Source organism: Callorhinus ursinus, unplaced genomic scaffold (genome assembly GCF_003265705.2).
Source record: "Callorhinus ursinus isolate GAN/ISIS: 27379988/994484 unplaced genomic scaffold, GSC_fseal_2.0 scaffold30, whole genome shotgun sequence".
Lineage (NCBI taxonomy): Eukaryota > Metazoa > Chordata > Mammalia > Carnivora > Otariidae > Callorhinus > Callorhinus ursinus.
In genome coordinates this window covers 8,072,900-8,093,989 of record NW_027397092.1, presented here as the reverse complement: position 1 = coordinate 8,093,989, position 21,090 = coordinate 8,072,900, and the positions used below count along the sequence as shown (strand labels likewise).

At 38.2% G+C, this 21,090-nt stretch overlaps 1 protein-coding gene across 1 annotated transcript in view; it reads right to left on the bottom strand.

Moving 5' to 3' along the window:
* Positions 1-15,306, bottom strand: part of SNX2 (sorting nexin 2) — a 45,631-nt gene extending 30,325 nt beyond the window's left edge. The window contains exons 1-2 of the mRNA XM_025860818.2: positions 15,148-15,306; positions 3,010-3,127 (exon numbers count right to left, since the gene is read on the bottom strand). Coding sequence (XP_025716603.1) covers positions 3,010-3,127; positions 15,148-15,255 — 226 coding nt within the window. The 5' untranslated portion in view covers positions 15,256-15,306. The remainder of the gene's footprint in view (positions 1-3,009; positions 3,128-15,147) is intronic.
* Positions 15,307-21,090: the final 5,784 nt, after the last annotated feature.

Genomic DNA, 21,090 nt, shown 5'->3' with positions numbered 1-21,090 from the left:
GGTGTGAGATCTATTATCTATAAACAAGCAAAACAACAAGCAGTAAACGAAGAGAAATCTAAAATTCTCTAAAAGAGGCACTGCTATTGGCAACAGACCCAGAGACAAAGGGAAAGGCATATTAACTTTATTGATGTATCAGGACAGATAAAGTTAACTTTAAGTTTTCAATCACATTTTACTTCACTGAGAACAGATTTTGTGTTCTTTGCAAGGACTCTGATAGGCTGTTTCATAAATAATAAGAAACCTCAAAATAAGAAAAGCTAAATATGAACTAAGTAGCTAACCTGGAGGAGGAAAATGAAAATGGGTATTTAGATTCAGCATCCTAATACAGTCTGCGGCTTAAAGTCTTCTCATAACTTTTAGCTAAGTAAACTAACATACTACAAATTCACAAATCTTAATTTAAACCAGACCTGCAGGTTCCAGGAGATGCCCCACAGGTTTTAAGTATAAAGATGAACTTTTCCTGGGAAGAGATACTTTGAGGACAAGTATAAACTGATGATGTCAATGCCAGGGAAGAAATATTTCACTCATAACATAGATACCAAAGAATTTTTTAAACAAAGGAATACTCATTAAACTTACAATTTGTATCCTTTGCTGAAATGTGTAAGTGAAGTAAGCTAAGGACTCTGGCAGAAACAAGATTTAAAAGTCCAGGACCATTTCAACATTGGCAATTTGCTCACCCTCACTTACTCCTCTATGATCCTTTCTTGATGTTCGGTAAAGCTTAGTGTGAAGGATGTAACAAATAGTGGAGGGGCTGTGTAGTCAAGTCTATTTGGTGAAGGCTCTCCAAGTAAACCAGTAACAGTAGTATGTCACACTCAAATTTTCTGGTACCATGTCTAACAAAAAAGTACCTGAAATGCTACCCAAAAGGTACCAATACTATCTAATCTCTTCATGGTTCTAAAATCAAAATGGCTAGATCCTTAGAGCAATATTGATATTCTCTCCTCTAAGATAGGGGAAATAAATTAAGCACATGTTATTATTACCTGACAGTAGTCTTCACCATCCTGATAACATATGCTACTCTTTGTTATGGTTTCTAAGAATCATACTCCTCCATGGAGGAATGACATACATGCTTAAAGGCATTAAAGTAAGAGGCAAGTGTAGTATTAATCCATTCACATAAAAACGACCAGATTAGGTCTTAGAACATCTAACGATGTCATTTTGAAATACACCTGAGTTTAAGATAAAAGATTAAACATAAGAGGCGCTGGGGTAGCTCAGGTTAAGCATCTGAATCTTGATTTCAGCTCAGGTCATTATCTTAACATTGTAAGATCGAGGCCCTCCCCACTCCCAAAGTTTCTATGTTTGTAGAAAGCAAAGGAAATAGAAACAGATGACTATGTTTATTTTTCAGTCCATGTGTCTTTTTTATTATTTTTTAAAGATTTTATTTGTTTATTTGTGAGAGAAAGAGAGAGAGCGTGAGTGGGAGGAAGGGTAGAAAGAGAGAGGGAGAAAATCTTTAAGCAGATTCCTTGCTTAGTGTGGAGCCCGATGCAGGGCTCGATCTCATGATGCTGAGATCATGACCTGAGTCAAAACCAAGAGCTGGATGCTTAACCGAGTCACCCAGGCGCCCCCTCTCTTTTTTTTTAAAACAAATACTAACGCTGGCGACCATAACTGAAAGACAGTATTTAGTATAGATTGCTAGGTAAAGTAAAACATGAAAAAGATTTTTCTAATCAAGTCAAGTGGGCAAATATCTTTGTACAGTCCTCACTTGGCAAACTGATCAGTTGTGCATACTGTTAAAAAAAACAACAAAACCCTCACATAGTTCTGTTGTTAGCTTCAGCACACTCCTTATGTATAAATTCTAAGATTTCAAGGTGAAAGGGTCTTTTATGAAATGGATAATCTGGAACTTCTATGTATAACTCTATACTATTAGAGGATTACACACAATTTTAGATTAGTACCCACCAAGGAGAGAAAGCACTCATGTCATCTTTTAGTTTAACACATAAATGCCATAAAAAAACTTCTAAGGGCTGCCTGGGAAAAAGTCCATAAAAGAAAACAAAAACGAATATTACAACTTTGGTTAAACGGTAAGTTGTTAGGTAGCTACTAACTAAAAAATGAATGGGAAATATGATTGGTACTTGGTATGGTATTTTAATTTTTCTGACATGAAATACACGAATTCATCTGTAGTAAAAACTTTTCATAAACCTAATCAAGCAGGAACTCACATGGACCTTTGTCATAGAGAATCATATCTTCACACATATTTATACAAAAAATAAAGAATGGTTCAAATATGCAACTACTATAAAAGCTGAGGACACATTATTGAATTTTAACCCAGTGAAGACCAGTTCAGGTAAATTAAGTTGTTAAACAAGATTCACTACTTTAATTTTTTGAATCATTAATTCTAAAAAAGATTTGCCTTTCAATACCCAAACATTAACTTTTACCCAAGTTTTAATGTTAAAGTAGATATAACTGTTTTGAAGAGAATGCAATTTTTTTTAAAAGTAGGACTACACCAGATCCTGCTCAGGAAAATAAATTCCTCAACCATCAATTTACTCACCCAAAAGTGAATCAAAATATAACAGGTGGTAAATACTGAAGTATTTTATTAAAACAAAGAGATTTTAACTGACTTTAAAATCCAGAGTTCAATTTTGCTTGTGACACCTGTAACAAAGATTACAATCACTGGTATTTCTCAACAACCATTAGTTTTTTGAGTGTAAGTACTGATCAAAACATCAAATTATAATATGTGATTTATTTTCAAATGCTTAAAACCAGAAAGGACTACATATTTAGTTCTCTCAATAGTCTATATTTTTCACAAAGTGATCTAACTGGAAATTTCCTATCATTCCAAGTTGGTAAGAACTACCACTATACCTTACACAAAATTTCAGTTTTTCAGGTATTTAGAGAATATCTTGTAATAGGAGATAGTAGACTATTACTAAAAAAATTAAAGATATTCATAATTACCTGCAAAAAGATCTTCTCTGTCGTCATCTAGCACTACCTCTGCAGGTTTTGGACCATTTGAGTCTGGACTCACATCTTCTGCAGGAAGACTAGCTGGTTCTGGAGATGATGGACTTGACTGTTAAAAAAAAACAATAATAGATGATGGATTAGCAGGTTTAACTGTTATAATTACATCTCTCTACATTATAGAAACAGAACATTCTCTTGATAAAAAGGGAAGAAAGAACAAGAACAGCTATTCATAGTACCTCCTCTAAGGGTAAGAATAAACCAAAACCACATTTTTATTCATTTTCCTTCTTAACAAAAGGGCACTTAAGATTAAAAAAATCTTTTCCAGTCATCCCTTTAGAGATACTCATTTGTCATGCTGAGTTACATTTAACAAAAATGTAATGTTTTACAGCCATATATAACACTGATTATTTTACAATAGTAAAAAAATCAGATCTTGAAAACATGTTGCATGTATAATAAGTTCAAAGTATTCCTTTATTGTTAACAGAAAAATTTAACAGTAGCTGAATTAAGTCTACAATTATTATAAAATTTTCATGGTTTAAACTAAAAATACGCAGGCACCTGGGTGGCTCAGTTGGTTGGGCGACTGCCTTTGGCTCAGGTCATGATCCTGGAGTCCCGGGATCGAGTCCCACATCAGGCTCCCTGCTCGGCGGGGAGTCTGCTTCTCCCTCTGACCCTCTTCCCTCTCGTGCTATCTCTCATTCTCTCTCTCTCTCAAATAAATAAATAAAATCTTTAAAAAAAAAAAAACTAAAAATATGCCCTTTTCCCAAACATTTACGTTTCAACTGAGTTTAGGGACCGTTTCTGTATTTCTTAACCCTAAAGTATAATGAGTAACATAAGAGAATCTAGATTGTGAATCTTTTAGCTTTATTATAGTTTTCTTATAATAGTTAAATCTGTCATCACTAGGCCAGTTCTTTAAAAAAGTTGGGGTGGGGGGACCAAAAGACAATCGTTAGCCTGAAGATACCTGGTATGAGTAACATCAAGTTGGATCTTCAGGAATACAGTGAGAATCACAGAAACAGTTACTGGAGAAATGTAATAGACTATTTTTCTTCTCTTACATTATTTAAAATGTATATGACTAAGAAAGCAAAAATTATAATACTGTCTGGTAAGGTTTTCAATATATGGAGATAACAGGTGAAAACTATAACATAAAGGAAGGGAGGTAAATGATTATAAGGGCAACCACATACATATGTAAATATAATATACGTTAAAATATATGTATTATAAAACTATAGAGAGGAAGGAAAGATAAAGCAAAAAACCCAATAGATAAATTAAAATTACTTACAGACATTACGGTAATACAAAAGAAGGGAGAAAAGGGGAAACAGAAAAAAACTGAAAACAAATAAAATGGTAGATCTAATCCAATTACACCAATAATTACATTAAACACACCAATTAGAGAACAGAAGTAGCTAGGCTGGATATAAAAACAGCAATACAGAACAATATGCTGCCTACAAAAAAACTACTTTTAAAAACACAGATATTTAACAGTAAAAGAATGGAAAAACTATGTCATGCAAACAATCAAAAAAGAGATGGAGTGCTACCTTAGCATCATAAACTTCCGATAGAGTATTATCAGCAATAAAGAGGGACATCATATGATAAAAGGATCATCAATTTACCAAGAAATCATAACAATGCTAAGTCTGTGTCTAACAACAGAGCTTCAATATGAAGATAAAACTGAACTGAAAGTATAAAAAATTAAAAATCTACAATTATATTTGGAGACTTCATCACTCTTCTCACAGTAATTGATAGAATAGATAGGTAACAAGGCAAGACAGAGTAGACCTGGAAAAACTTTTAACCAACTTGACTTAACATTTATAGAACACTCCAATAGTAACATCAGATTATATACATTCTTTTCAAGCACATACAGAATATTCACCAAAAGAAACCATATTCTGAGCCATGAGACAAATGTTAACACATTTAAAAGAACTAAAATCACAAAACATTTTCTAACCATAATCAAATTAAACTAGAAATTAATTTCAAAGACATACTGAGAAAATCCCCAAATTTTGGAAATTAACATAGTTCTAAATAACCCATAAGTTAAACAGTAAGTCAGAAGGGAAACTAGAGCATAGTTTAAATTGAAAGAAAACAAAACACAGCATCAAAATTTGTGGGATACAGCTAAAGCTTTGCTTTTAAAGAGATATACAGCTAATTAATACTCAAAAACAAAACGAAGCAAACAAAAAACAGCCAAGTTTCAAATCAATGATCCAAGCCTCTACAAACAATAGAAAAAAAAGAAAGCAAAAGTTGATTTTTTGAAAAGATCCCAAGATATTCTCTAGCAAGACCAAAACAAATGAATAAATAATTAAATAGAAGACATAAATTATCAATACCAGGAATGAAAAGGCAGGGGCAACACTCACAGACACGATCACAGGATAAAAGAGTATTATGAAAAACCTTATGTCCATAAATTTCACAACTTAGACTGAATGGACAAATTCCTTGAAAGAGCCATACTACAGAAGTTCAACAAGAAATAACCCTGTATCTATTAAAGATAATGAATTTGAAGTTAAAAGTCTTCCAAAAACAAAACTACATGCTCAGATGATTTCACTAGTGAGTCCTATCAACCTTTAAAGAAGACATAAGACTAATTCCACGCAACCTCTTCAAGAATACAGAAGAGGAATACTCGTCTCCAATTCCTCTAATGAGACCAGTATTTTGGGTACCAAAACCAGACAAAGATATTACAAGTAAAAGAAAATACTACACAAATATCTATTGCAACAGACATGAGAACCTAAACAAAATACTATCAAACTGAATGCAGCAACATATAAAAAGGGTTTTATGACTGTGACGGGCTTATCCCAGGAATGCAAGGTTTATTCAGTGTTTTAAAATCAATCAATATAATCCACGTTATCATTAACCCAAGAAGAAAACTACATAATTATCTCATTAAACGCAGAAAAAGAATCTGCCAAAACCAGCCTCAATTCGGTAATACAAGATTTCAGAAAACTAAGAATAGAACTTCTTTAACCTGATGAAGAACATCTACAAAAAAACTTATGGGGCACCTTGCTGGCTCAGTCGGCAGAACATGCGACACTGAATCCTGGGGTTGTGAGTTCAAGTCCCATGTTGGGTGGAGAGATTACTTAAAAATAAAATCTTAAAAAAAGAAAAAAAAAACAGATAACATCGTATGTAGAGAGAGTACTTCCCTCCGAAGTTCACAAAAGGGAAAATGATATCCACTTTCACCACTCCTATCCAATATTATACTGATGGTCTTAGCTACTACATTAAGGCATACAGATTGGAAACAAAGAAATAAAACTCCAAATCACAAACAGTATGATTATATACATGAAAATCCCATGGACGCTCCAAAAAAACTAGAACTAATGAGTGTTTAGTATAGTTGCTGGATAGAGGGTCCATATGCCACCAATGAGCAAATGTAAAAAGAAACCATGAAATAAGTATAAACTAACAGAATATGTGCCAGAGCAGTATGCTGAAAACTACAAACACTGATGAAAAAAATCAATCAAGTAAACCAAAAAAATGGAAATAGCAAACCTATGGCTTAAAGGCTCAATATTGTTAATATGCTAATTCTCCCCAAACTAATCTATGGACTCATCACAATCCCAAATCAAAATCTGAGGTGGAAGTTTTGGTAGAAATCAATAAACTGATTTTAAACTTTCAGGCAAAAGTAGTAAGAAAGCGAAAACAATTTTGGAAAGAAAAAAGTCAATGGACTCACACTACAAATTTCAAGACTCAGTTACACTAAGACAGCATACAACTGGCAAAAGGAGTCAGTAGATCAGTGAAATAGAATGGAGTCCAGAAATAGATGTATACACATATATATGCTCAAGTGATCTTTGAAAAAGATGCAAAAATAACTCATCAAGAAACCTTTTAAGTTTAGCTTCTAAACTCAGCATAAAGCATATGAGATTCAATGATGATGTATATATTGAAAAATACAACCAACCAACTTGAAATAACATTTACAGACCACTCCACCCATCAACATCTGACTATATATATAACCTTTTGAAGTGCAAACATAGTATTTACCATAAAAGACCATATTTTGAGCCATAAAACAAACCTTAACAGTGTGATTATTTTTTAATAATTGGTGCTGGAACAACTGGATATCTATATGCAAAAAAACCCGTAACTTGAATTCACATGTAAATTACATGAATCCTAGGCCTAAATTTAAAAGCTAAAATTATAAAACTTCATTAAGAAAGGATTTCATATGTGACATCTAAAGTACAATCAACAACAGCAAAATGATAACTTAAACTTCATCCAAAAAACAAACTTTTAGTCTGTGAAAGGTAATGTTAATAGCACAAAACAACAAGCCACAGATTGGGTAGGAATATTTGCAAAACACACATCTGGCAAAGGATTTGTATTGAGAATACATGAAGAATTCTCAAAACTCAATAAGGAGATCCAAATTTTTAAATGGGCAATAGATGTGAAAGAACATCACCAAATATGATTTTCAGATGGTGAATATGCACATGAAAAGATCTCAACATCACTAATCATTACAGAATGTACATTAAAACTACAATGAGAACACTACAAACCTGTTAGAAGGGCTAAAAATCACTGTTGTGCTGGTAAATGTTTAGCAACCATGTCTTTGAGAGTGAAGACTCTGACTGACAGCTTCTGCTGATTTTTGTGGAATAAACATGCCTGCTGTGGCTGATTACCCCTCACTGAAAGTGGACTTGGGAAGATACGCACTTAACACCATACAAATACAATAGACATATAACCTCAAGAGCATAAGAAATAATAAAATTCCGTAAGGGAATTAGTAAGTGACAAGCTTTGAATATTTATTACCTTCATTTTTAAAAAAGATTTATTTATTTAGAGAGAGTGAGCAAGTGAGTGAAGGGAGGGGCAGAAGGAGAGAGAGAGAATACTGAAGCTGATTCCCCACTGAGTGCAGAGCCTGACACGAGGCTTGATCCCAGGAGCCTGGAGATCAGGACCTAAGCCAAAATCCAAGAGTCAAGCCGTTTAACCAGCTGAGCCACCCAGGCGCCCCACCTTCATTTTCAATAGAATTCATTTAAATATGTTTGTAACTTAATTTTAACAATGGCTGTGTTTAATAACCAGTTTACAAATTCTTGACAATTTAACAATCACTTCTTTCAAGACAATATAAACCAGCCTAAAGCTCACCACTACCTAAAATAAAAACTGACACTAACAAGTGCACACAAGATGTGCAACAACTAGTATTCTCATTCATTGCTATGGGAATGTAATGATACATCTGATTTGGAAGAATTTGGCAGTTTCTTTCTTTGCTTTCTTTCCCTTCCTTCCTTTAATCTCTTAGAATTTTATTAGATTTCAAAGATGGAATGAACAGAAACCTGACCAGAGACTAAAATAGACAAATCTAGCTGCACAAAAGGTTCCCTGGGGCAAGCTTTCAAGATTCAAACGTTCAATAATACATAGGGTAACTCTCTGAATAAGGGTAAAATTTCTGTATTAAAATAACTTTTATGACACCACGAAATACAGTGACATGCTTTTGTATCGAAGCATCGTGCTTTTTAGAACATGAAACCATAGATTAATGATTCTCAGACTTGGGGAATAGTGTCCTAATGGGTATGTTCCTGAGTGGTATTATTACTATAGCCATTAACTCATGAGACTAAAAGCAAATGACTTCACCTCTCATAGACCATTCTGGCACAAGTATGGCAGTTTCTTACAAAGCCAAACATACCATATAACCCAGCAATCCCACTTCTTATTCACCCAAAAGAAATGAGAACTGTGTTCATACAAAAACCTGCACATAAATATTTATATTGACTTTACTCATTAATGCCAGAAGCTGGAAACAACGGAACAGTCCTTCAACAACCGTGATACATACACACAATGGAATACTAAATTCAGCAATAAAAAAGTAATGAACTACCGATAACAGACAACAACATTTGAATCTCAGATACTTTACGCTAAATTAAAGCAGCTAGACTCATAAAGTTTCATACCACATGATTCCATCTAACAGATCAGTGGCTGCCAGAGATTAGAAGTGGGAAGTGTTAACTATGTGAGAGAATTTTTTTAGGTGATGAGTGTTCTGTATCTTGATTGAAGTGGTAGTGAATTTTACTAAATTGAGGTTAATTTTGCCCCAAGTAAAAACTACCATCACAGAAGAAAAAGAAAAAAACCACAATTCCATTTCGTAGGAAAGTGGGTATTTGTAAAATTACATTAAAGGGAAATTTTATTCTTAAGAAAAAAGTCTGCAAGAAAGTAACTCTACCTCAAGCAACTACATTTAATAGCATTTTTTAGAGGCACTAAAAATAGTTCATTCTAAAATCCTTAAATTTAATGGTTTTAAGGGAAAGTGGTCAACTGAGTGCTACTGCTTCATAAAAGTTTTTAGTGATTTCCAGTGCTCACTCCCTTTAAACACCTGATCACAAAATGTTTCTCTGAAACAAAGGTAACTCACATTGAAATTTTCAGAAAAATGAGTACATTTAAAGTTGGAGGTCTACCCAGAGATCAGAAAACAGAATTAAGAAAACAACTTATACACTATTACTACCTGTTGTGTAGGCACAGTACATACTAATTTAGTATGTATCAACAGTCCCTTGTCTTACTCTACTTATTCTCTCTTGATAATTTCAACCAATTTCAGGATTTCAAAGATCATTTCTATGCAATTAAATCACTCCAGTGTTCTATACCGTTTTTGTGCCACGTGCGTATTTCAAATACACGTGTATCACCTGGTATTGTAGGTGTCTGTTCACACAGCTGTGTTTATTACATTGACTCCTTTCATATACTCCATAGGGCAGGGACTAGATGTCCACAGTCTGGTTTAATGTAATCACTCAATAAATTCATGACAGATTTCTAAATCAACATTTCTAGCCCATCCAGCACTTCTAACTGCTTCATGTTCTCTTCACTGGTGTAATGTATCCCTAAGTGAAATGAAACTTGTAATTCCTTTGTCAAAGGATCACCCGAAGAGAGGGAGACATAAATGATGTCTTTAGATGTCTAACTTTTTATCTACTGTTCCATCAATTTCCTTTTCTCCTTTACTATTTGTGCTTTCCTTCTTGAGGTCTTTAACTTCAGGCTTAAAATAGCCTCCAACTCATTAACTTACCAGTAATACCGTCCACTCAAATTTACCTCTCAGACTGCTAGCACATTAATCTTCCCAGGTGATCATGTTAACTGTCATAAAAATCTTTCATAGCTCTCACCCACCTACATAACAGATTCCAAAGCCCTTCACAATCTCACCACATAGTAAACGTACATCCTATATTCAGCCACCCACAGAATTTTTTATGGTTCCCTAGAATATGGACTGACCCTTGAGTGACCCTTGCTATTCTCCCACTTGGAAATTTCATTACCCCTTCAAGGTCTCTCTTAACTATTACCTCTTCAATGAGCTTCTCTCAACCAAGAGAAGCATTTACTGTTCATCTACTATGTGTCAAGAACACTGATAGGAATTATAATCTCCCCACTGTTTCACTGGTACTTTCAGTGAAGACTGATGTATTTTCAGACCATATAAAGACCACCTGTATCAGAGTTTTCTGTACAACTCTTTATTCTGTTCTCAAAGACTTGTAGGAGTTGGCTGATATTTGCACTCTGATTATCATATAAACAGTAGAGCGGAGGGTAAATAACCAAGTATTTGTTGAAATCAACGAAGTAAGATATCTTCTGAGCATGGGGTTAAAGAAAAAGGAATTTTAAGACCATCTGGAAATTCAATATGAAATGCTCTATCACATCTTCATGTGACACAATTGTCCCCCCATCTAAACTTCAACTGACCCTTGTATTTGAGGTTGGTATGAGAACCAGGTGTGAACATCTATGGTCAAGCGATTTTCAACAAGGGTGCCAAGACCGTTCAAATGAGTAAAGAATAGTCTTTTCAACAAATGGTTCTCAGACAACTGAATTGCCATGTGCAAAAGAATAAAGGTGGACCCTACCTCATGCCATACACAAAAATTAACTCAAATGATCAAAGACCTAAAAGTAAGAGCCAAAACCAAAAACTTCTTAGAAGAAAACAAACATGTAAATCTTCATAACCTTGGATCTGGCAGGGGATTCTTAGATATGATAGTGAAAGCATGAGAAAAAAAATTTTAAAAATAAACTGGACTTTGTCAAACAATTTTTAAAATTATTAAGGACACCATCAAGAACATGAAAAGACAACCCAGAAAATGGGAGAAAACATCTGCAAATCATGTATCTAATAAGGAACTTGTACCTAGAATTATATAAAGAATTCTTATAACTCAGTAATAGACCACTCAATTAAAAAATGAGCAAAGGATCTGAATAGACATTCCTCCAAAGAAGATATACAAATGGCCAACAAGCACATGAAGAGGTGCAATATCTTTGGTTACCAAGAAAATGCAATCAAAACCACACTAGGATAGCACTTCACACTCATTAAGATGAACAGAACCAAAAAAAGTCATATTAACAGGTGTTGGTGAGCATATGAAAAAACTGGTACCCTCACACATGGCTGGTGGAAATGTAAAATGGTGTGGCCATTTTGGGAAACCAGTCTGGCAATTATTCAAATGATTAAATGTACCATAGGACCCAGTAATTCTACTTGTACACAAATGTTTATTGCAGCATTACTCACAATAGCCAAAGCCTGGAAACAATCTGTATGTCCATCAACTGATGAACGGGTAACAAAATGTGGTATAGCCACACAATGAAATATTATTCCATTCCATTCTGTAAAAAGGACTTTGAAAACACTATGCTAAGTGAAAGAAGCCAGTCATGAAAAATCACATATTATATGATTTCATTCATACAAAGTCCAGAAAAGAGAAGTCCACAGAGACAGAAAGTTAATTAGTGGCTGTTGAAGGTTGGGGACAGAGAGACTTGGGGGATGGGGGCAGGGGGTGATAGTTTTATTTTGAGATGATGAAAATGTTCTGTAACTGTGGTCATGATTGCACATATCTGTAAATACACTAAAAACCATCAAATTGTACACATTAAATGAATGAATTGCATGGTATGTAATACCTCAATATAACTGTTTAAAATAGAGAACAAGACATATAAATTTCCTGACTTTATTTTTTTATTAAAAATTTATTTATTTGAGAGAGCATGAGAGAGAGAGAGAGAGAGAGAACGTGCAGGGCGAGAGGCAGAGGGAGGAGCAGACTCCCCGCTGAGCAGGGAGCCCTAGGTGGGGCTGAATCCCACGACCTGGGATCAGGACCTGAGTCAAAGGAAGATACTCAACCGACTGAGCCACCCAGGCGACCCGTTACTATTTAAGGTGTTGTCTTATTACTCCATACTGCTTTAGGGCAAGCACCTTTTAAGCTTAGGGCTGTATCATTTAAGTAAAAAGCAGTATTCCTAAACAATTTAAAGCTTTGCCTCTCAGGTACCAAAAAGAACATGCTTTCACTAGATTCTTTCTACTGCTCACTCTATTCCTAGCCCCCTATGCTAGGGGCTACCAGTGTCTTGTTTCACAGAACAGAAATGAACACTAAGGAGTTTTAAATATGCTTCATTAACTGAATTTGGCTTTATGTGACTGTTCTTAATTGTGAAAGGAAAGGAGTCTAATACTGTGTTAAAAATATACTCATACACTAAGTTGTACGGTCATTACAAGCGTAACAATGATGACAGTGAAAATGTCTATAAATTTATTTTTACCTATACGGATTTCAATTGATTTTTTCCTCCAAATACCCTCAAAGGAAAAAGTTTCTACATAAATAATTTTAAAAACTCTGACTTACTTTTTCCTTAAAGACATCAATTTATGTCTTTCAATTTACAGCTTAGGTAATAACTATTCAAAGCAGATGATCTGCATCAGAATCATCTGGGGCTTAGCAACTCATTATTGTCTATGGACCAGAAGCAAAGTCATGAGGAGTTTGTTAAAAACGCATAATAATAGACTTATCCCAGCCCTACAGAATCATAATTTGCACTTTAACAAGATCCCTGAGTAACTTATGTATAAAGTTAGAAAAGCACTGATCTAGAGACATCTGCATTTCAAACGTGAATCCCCTGGTTTCTCCAGTGAGGTTTGAGAAGCACTTTTGAAAACAAAAGTGGAGTTACTAAAAAAGAACATTCCTTCAGAGCACTTTTGGTATACTAAAAAACACTGCTATATATCCTTCCTGTAACAGTTTGGAAAGCAAAAAAGATTCTGAATTTACAAATCTCAGTTATACTAACTTAAAGTTAATAACCTGAATGAATCTATAAAAAAGGGGGTTTAGATAAACAATCAAAACCAACTTTATTTACAACTTTCACAGTGCACTAACCAAGCTCAATTTATTCATACTCAAAACTTCTGTAGACTTTTATTGGAAAAAAAAAAGTCAAATACCTTATTAAAAAGTCCCAACCAAACGGGAAATACAGATTATAGTTTCTTTTACTCAACTCCTAAAAACCTCAATTAAACAGGGATGGTTAGTGTTCGAAGTAGTCAAGTTTACACAAGGTCAATAGTTTGTTTCGATCCTAGCTGGGGGAAAACCTTTGCAGCCCTCAAGGAAATACAGGTCTTAGAATCCTGCATAGACACTAACGCTCATTACATTTTAAGATAGTTATACAGTACGTATAAAGGGCTAAAAACATACTAAACCTAAAAGGATGTTATGCAAGACAATTTTTACTAATTCTTAGGATGCTGTTCAGACAATGAATCCAGCAAACATTTACTAAATGGAAGTATTCAAGACTGGGAGGAACACAAAGATGATCAAAGCACTATCAGCCCCAAGAAGCATATAATCTGAGGAGAGGTGGGGGTTTGACTGAGAACCTGTACACGCAATTTGCAGAGTATGGTCAGTGTGGAAACTGGTTCCCGGAAGTTCCCAGTAAATGAATTTCGAATAAAGGCTATTTTACAGTAATTTCCAACTGTTTTGGTGGCTACATGCATAAGCCAAAAAAGCTTACTAAAAAGCACTTTATAAGGAAATACAGCCCAAGGTAAACAATCTTCTGGGCAATTTGCATACATTTTAACACACATACACACAAAAAACTGGGCTATGAGGTGTGGGCGCCCTCACCAAATGCAAAGCAATTCAAACCCGAAATGGATCTAGGAGGCCAATACAGTTAACAGTGTTTCCTTTGACAAAAACAGGAACACTCAACTTCAGAGATCGCTGACCATGCGAGAAAAGAGGAAAAAGGGAGTGAGGATCTGTTTTTACTTCTCCGTGGTAACTTAAAAAAAGAAACCAACAACGAAACCAGCATCTGTCTGGACTACTCCCACCCTTCAACTTAATATTTTATAAACACTCTTATTCTTAAAAAGTCTAGGAACTAAAGACGACAAAACCGGTTAAATGCATTTAACAGTAGAATACTGAGGCACCTCCCTTAAGGGGAACTAGCAGTCCATGAAGGGTCATGACTGGGAAAAGTGCATCCACACGCTCCCTGCAGAGCCACGGCCACTCAACACTCAGTTCAGTGCTCCCTCCCTTCAGGGGCACACCCTCTCTTGGGAAGGGAAAAGCAAGCACCTCTCCAAAGGGACTGCGGAGGTCGCCGGGAGGATGGTGAGGTTTATACCAGGACTCAGGGCAAGCCCTTCCCTGGTCTGGAGAAGAGGTGCAAGTGACACCGAGGAAGGCCAGCTGAGCGGGGAAAGGGCGCTGAGATGCTCGGGCCGGTCCCTGCCCCCCCAGAGAGGATCAGGTCGGCCCCCAGCCCGCGCGCTGGTCTCCTGAGGAAGCCTAGCCGTCCAGGCCAAGCTCCAGCCCAGTGACAGGTACCTGAGGTGGGGCCCGCGTCACAGGTGTCGCCCCGAGCAGGTTCCTGCAAACCCGGGGGGTGGGGAGAGACAAGTCCGGGCAGGGGAAAGGCACCTAAAGGTGAGACGCGCGGCAGTAGCGGAGCGCAGCACCCACGGCGACGCGGTCTCACCTCTAGGGTGGACACTGTGCTGGTGAACAGGTCCTCTCCGTCCTCCAGCTCCTCAAAGTCGGTGGGCTTCGCGTCCCCCAGCGGAGGAGGCTCCCTCTCGGCCGCCATCTTCGTTCGTCCAGACGACTGCGCGAGCGGGGCCTCGCGGACCTGTCACGTGAGCACGCACGGCAGTGCTGGCGCGCCGGCCGCCCCGCTCCCCCCGCCCACGGGCCCGCCCCTCGTGGCCCCGCCCCCGGCTTCGTGACGGCACCCGCCCCGAGCGCGCCGCGCTCAGCTCCGCCCCTTTGCTTCTCCTTCCACCTCTGCGTCTGGAGTCTCGGCTGCCTTTCACCGCCCGCTTGCCGGCCAGACTTGGGTGGAAGGCTTTGGGGCTTTTCTTACCCTCACCTTCGTAGCACGTCTAGGCCAAACGATTTCTCGGTATTACCAGGTTTAAAACTGGGATTACCACTTTTCCAATCTGCTTTAGGAAGTGGAAGAGTTTGGGGACCAGTCTTTGGGCTTGGATTATACACAGACTGAGGGCAAGATTGAGGACTGGTGGAAGAGAGACACCTCTACGCTGTCCAACAGAACCCTCCGACGTGATAGAAATGTTCTGTATCAGTAGAGTAACCGCTGGCCAAGTGTGACCACTGACCCCTTCACGTTACAATGAGGAGCTGAGTTTTAAATTTTAGCCGCATGTGGCAGCTCTAGATAATGAAAAAGCCCTGAATAATTTGTTGTCTGAGGTTTACTCCAACTTCCTCATGAGCCACACAATATTTTTCCTCCATAAAGTAAGAGAAAGGCGGAGCAAATAACAGGAAAATCAGTGGATGATTGCTAAGAGCGTGATACTTAATTCCCTCTGCCAATTACTAGCGCTTCATCATTGGACGGTCTCTTGACTTTCCGGCTTCAATTTCCTTAGTAGCAAAATGGAAATGTCACTAATCCTCCACTCACTTCATTGCACAGGATTAGTCTCAGGATCATATGAGAAACTATGTGAAAATATTCTGAAAGCTAAAAAGTGCTATGTTAATGCAAGGTATGCTCATGGAAAATTAAAAGAGGGCATCGCAAATAGCAACCTTAGGTTATAATTTTGCTGGAGGAATAAAAAGCTTCGATAGGATTCTTTACAAATTAAGTACAAACTCGCAGCCCTCACTGGCCTGGGAATTATGCCTGGCTGCTACTGGCTATGCGCAAAACTTAGCATCTCTGGACTTATTTTTTTAAACTGCATTGGAACAGGGTTTTCTACTTGGCTAGGATTGCTTCTGCTCCAAATTTCTTTTTTTTAATGATTTTATTTATTTGACAGAGAGAGACACAGTGAGAGAGGGAACACAAGCAGGGGGAGTGGGAGAGGGAGAAGCAGGCTTCCCGCGGAGCAGGGAGCCCAATGCGGGACTCGATCCCAGGACCCTGGGATCATGACCTGGGCTGAAGGCAGATGCTTAACGACTGAGCCACCCAGGCGCCCCAGTCTGCTCCTAAATTTCTAAATTTCCATGATGATTATCAAGAAACATTTGCCCAAACCATGATTAATTTAAATAGTATACCAAGGTTCAAAAGTTGCTTGGGTCAGCTTGATGCATAGACTAGTTGTCGCTATCATGCTACCATCATCATTGCTTTATCTAGAACCATTGCTGTGTTCCTGTCTGGAAGAATCAGGCTGTTGAGGCATATTCCCAGGCCTGCACCCCACCAACCTACAAGCAGTTTGGAGTCTGTCAATAATCAGACAATTCAACCTCTCCTGAAAGCTCACAGCCTGGGTTGAGGTGATTTTTCTCTGCATCCCTAATTTTTGCCTGTGCCTCTGTTTATTGCTTTACTACTTTCTATTTTCTGCTATGGTCATTTCTATTCCCAGCTTATTTTTTTTGTACTGCATATCTGAATTACTTGAAATATAGGTCCAGCCACTTGTGACAGAGAACCACATTAAAAGTGGCTGTTTTGTAAAAGGAAGGTATATGAAGAACAATCTCCAAAGGCTGAAGGGCCATAAGACCAAAGAAAAAGGCCGGACAAGTCCAGCTTGACAAAGAAATGGTTTTTTATTAGGGGGACTTACAGACAGAAGCCTGTCTTCAGTGGCAGCAAGATGAGTAGATCTCCACAACCCCACCTCCTGTGGACCTGCTTTTATAGCCCTAGAGGCTGGGGAGTACTTGCTGGGGGGAGAATGTTTGGGAAAACAGGTGTGTGTCACAGTCATATCTCCAAAGCAGATCGGGGATATTATGCCCTGAGGGTATACTTAAGGGTGTGGTTAAACAAAAAGAAAGAATGTGTTGGGGGTGGGTGTTGGTGGGGCCCATGCTCAAGAAGGCTTCAGGTCACAGAGGGGTCATCATGGCAGGTCTGTCCAAGATGGTGTTAGTCTGGTTCACAGAGCAGCTTAAAAAAAATGTAGTTTAATTGTCCCTCATATAGGACCAGGAAGGCTCCATAAGATCATCCAGGGATTATAGGTTCCTTCTGTTGTTCTACCCACCCTAGGGTGTAAGCTCTTCCTCATGGTCCAGGGCCTACCTTGGCTCACCACCACAACCACTTTCCAGCTGGCAGAAGAGGAGTAAAAGGGAAATGGAACGCTAACCCCTTCCCTTTAAGGGCCGAGTCCAGAACACTTCTGTCCACATCCCTTTGAGCAGCGAATTAGTTACATGGCTATCCCTAACTACATGGCTATCCCTAGCTATTCCACTCCCTAAAAACTAGAGGTTCTCATACTCTGGAAGAAATGGAAATTAGAGTAGGGAACCAGCAGTCTCTGTTATTTATTTATTTTTTTTTAAGATTTATTTATTTATTTGCCAGAAAGAGATACAGTGAGAGAGGGAACACAAGCAGGGGAAGTGGGAGAGGGAGAAGCAGGCTTCCCGCAGAGCAGGGAGCCCGATGCGAGGCTCGATCCCAGGACCCTGGGACCATGACCTTAGCCAAAGGCAGATGCTTAACGACTGAGCCACCCAGGTGCCCCGGCAGCAGTCTCTGTTATAAAGCATTCATCTACTCTTCCTGGTAGCATAACTGCATTTCCTTTTGGGTGACCATTCCTTTCCCACCCTCTGCTGGAAGTCTCCTCCAACTCAAGAATGGAGGGCGTGACCCAGGCTTAAACCAAATAGCACAGACTCCCTTAGTCCTAAGGATTGGTGGGAAGTCAGAATTGGCTGTATTTCCCACAGACTCTTCAGCAGCTTTGATTGTCTTTCTTTCCCTATTCAACCTGAATTCCATGAGCCAGAACTCTAAGAATTGTCCTTCCATTTTTCTCAGCTGTTTCTCTTCATTGGTTTTTTGCTCTTCTGTTTAATCTTCTCTGAAGTCCCAAATTCAACCACCAGCCTCTCTAGTCTTATATCCATATTGCTAAGACCATTTGATACATAAACCCCAACCTTGATGGAAGGTCCTGAAGTCCATGATCTTCAACCCCAACTCTACACTGCCTGGATACCATTATTTGTTTCTTTGCCAAATCCTTCAACTGTTCTTTCCAGAAGAGGTTCTAAAAATTTATTTTCTCTTAAATGTCCTATCACCTTTTCTCCTCATTTTCATCAGACCACTTAACATCCTCATTCAGTGACAAAATAAAATCTGCTAAGTGAATCCTTTAGCATCAAGCACAGTTAAAATTCTGTGTTCTGCCGTCACTTGCTGTGTATGTTTCTTTAAAAAAAGATTTTATTTATTTAAGGGGGGGTAAAGGCAGAGGGAGAGGGAGAGAGAGTCATGTGGGGCTCAGTCTCACAACCCTGAGATCATGACCTGAGCCAAAACCAAGAGTCAGACATGTAACCAACTGCACTACCCAGGCATCCTGTGGTGTATATTTCTATAACACCTACCATATTGTACCGTGATCATGACCTCTTTTCTATAACCCCTAATAGTCTGGAGGATTATTGCATTATTGCTATTTCTTTTTTTTTATAATTTTTTATTGTTATGTTAATCACCATACATTACATCATTAGTTTTTGATGTAGTGTTCCATGATTCATTGTTTGTGCATAACGCATTATTGCTATTTCTTAATTGACTTTGGATCCTGGGTAGCCCTGTATTAGTTACCTATTGCTGTAAAACAAATTACACCAAACTTAACAACTTAAAAACACAAATGTATATTTTCTCACAATTTCTGTGGGTCAGAAATCCAAGTGCACCTTAGCTGAGTGCCCCTGACTCTGGGTGTCTCACAAGTCTGCAATAAAGGTAACTACCAGAGCTGCAGTCAACTCAACATTCAACAGGGAGAGGGTCTCTTTCCAAGCTCACCTGGGGTGGCTGGTGGCATGCGTCAAGTTCTCACTGGCTGTTGGCTGGACATGTGAATTCCCTGCCACACAAGCCCCTCCGTAAAGCCTCCCACACCATTTATCAGCCTCCTTCCCCCAGAGCAAGGACTCTAGGAAAGAGAGAGTGGGAAAGCACCAAGAAAGGACAAGGGAGGGCGAGCAAGACGGAAGCCAGAGTCTTTTTATAACTGAGTCTCAGAAGTGGCATCTCGTTGCTTTTGCTGAATTCTGTTTATTGAGCGTTCACACTTAAGGGGAGGGGCAAAACAAGGGTGTGACTATCAGGAGGAAAGGATCTTGGGGGCCATTTTAGAGGTTGCCATAAACCCCCATAGTGTCTACTACTCAATAAAATAGATACCTTCAATGAATAAATGAATGAGTACGTGACTCAAAAAAGAGGCTTAGTGGAAGATATAACATACAGGAGGTAAAGCAACTAACACAGCAAGGATCCAGACAGTTTGGGCTGCACAACCCTAAGGATCATTGAAGAAACAGGCAAAGGAAGAAGTGCTATGAAGAAAACAGAAAAGCAGTCATCAGAGAGATAGGAAGCAGTCTAGGAGAGAGGGTTACACAGGAAGTGAAAGGACAGAGTGTGTGGTTGTATCAAATGCCTTGAGTATATTAATAAGGTGTTAATTGAAAAGAGTGAATCATTACTGAGTACCAAAAAAAAAAAATGGGTAAAGCAAGTTGTGATGGTTAATTTTATGTGTCAGCTTGCCCAGACCATGGGTGTCCAGATATGTGGTCAAACATTTTTCTGGATTTTCCCAGATGTAGTTGGGATGAAATTAACATTTAAATCAGCAGACTTTGAGTAAAGCAGATTATCCTGTATGATATGGATGGGCCTCCTCTAATCAGTTCAAGGCCTTACTAGAACAAAGATTGACCTCCCCTAAGCAAGAAGGAATTCTGCCACAGACTGTCTTTGGACTTGAACTGCAACTTTTCCCTGGGTCTCCAGCCCGCTGGTCTACCCATCATATATATATATTTTGGACTCACCAAGTCTTCACATTTGCGTAAGCCAATTCCTTAAAATAGATCTCTCTCTGTATATATAGTACATCCTGTTGGTTCTGTTTTTCTGGAGAACCCAGACTACTATACAAGGATAGACTATTCTTTCAAGACATATAAATAGAAGGAATGACAGAATAGGTCAGTAGCTTGCTGAAGACACAGGTTTATTTTTTTGTGCATGTTTGTTTTATTTTAGAGAGATTTACACATGTTTATATATTAGGGAAAGAAGTGAGAGCAGAGCAAGAGGCTGAAAATTTAGAGAGAGATTATCAGAAAGAGATCTGAAAGTATACGGGAAGGAATGGCATAAACAGTAAGAAGTAGGAATTTGCCTTAAAAAAAGAAGGTATACTTCTTCCTCTGAGAACAGAGAAAGGGGGGGTGGTCAGACTTCGTATTAGCTATTGTGCATCAAAGCCACTCAAAACTCAGTCAATGAAAACCCATTTATTATGTCTAAGGAGTCTGCAGGTCAGCAGGGTGGTTCTACTGGACCAGATTTGGCAAGTCTTGTCTTAGGGGTTGTTTGTATTGTATTGTACCTGTGGCTGGCTGAGGGATTGACGAAGGGCTGACAGCACAA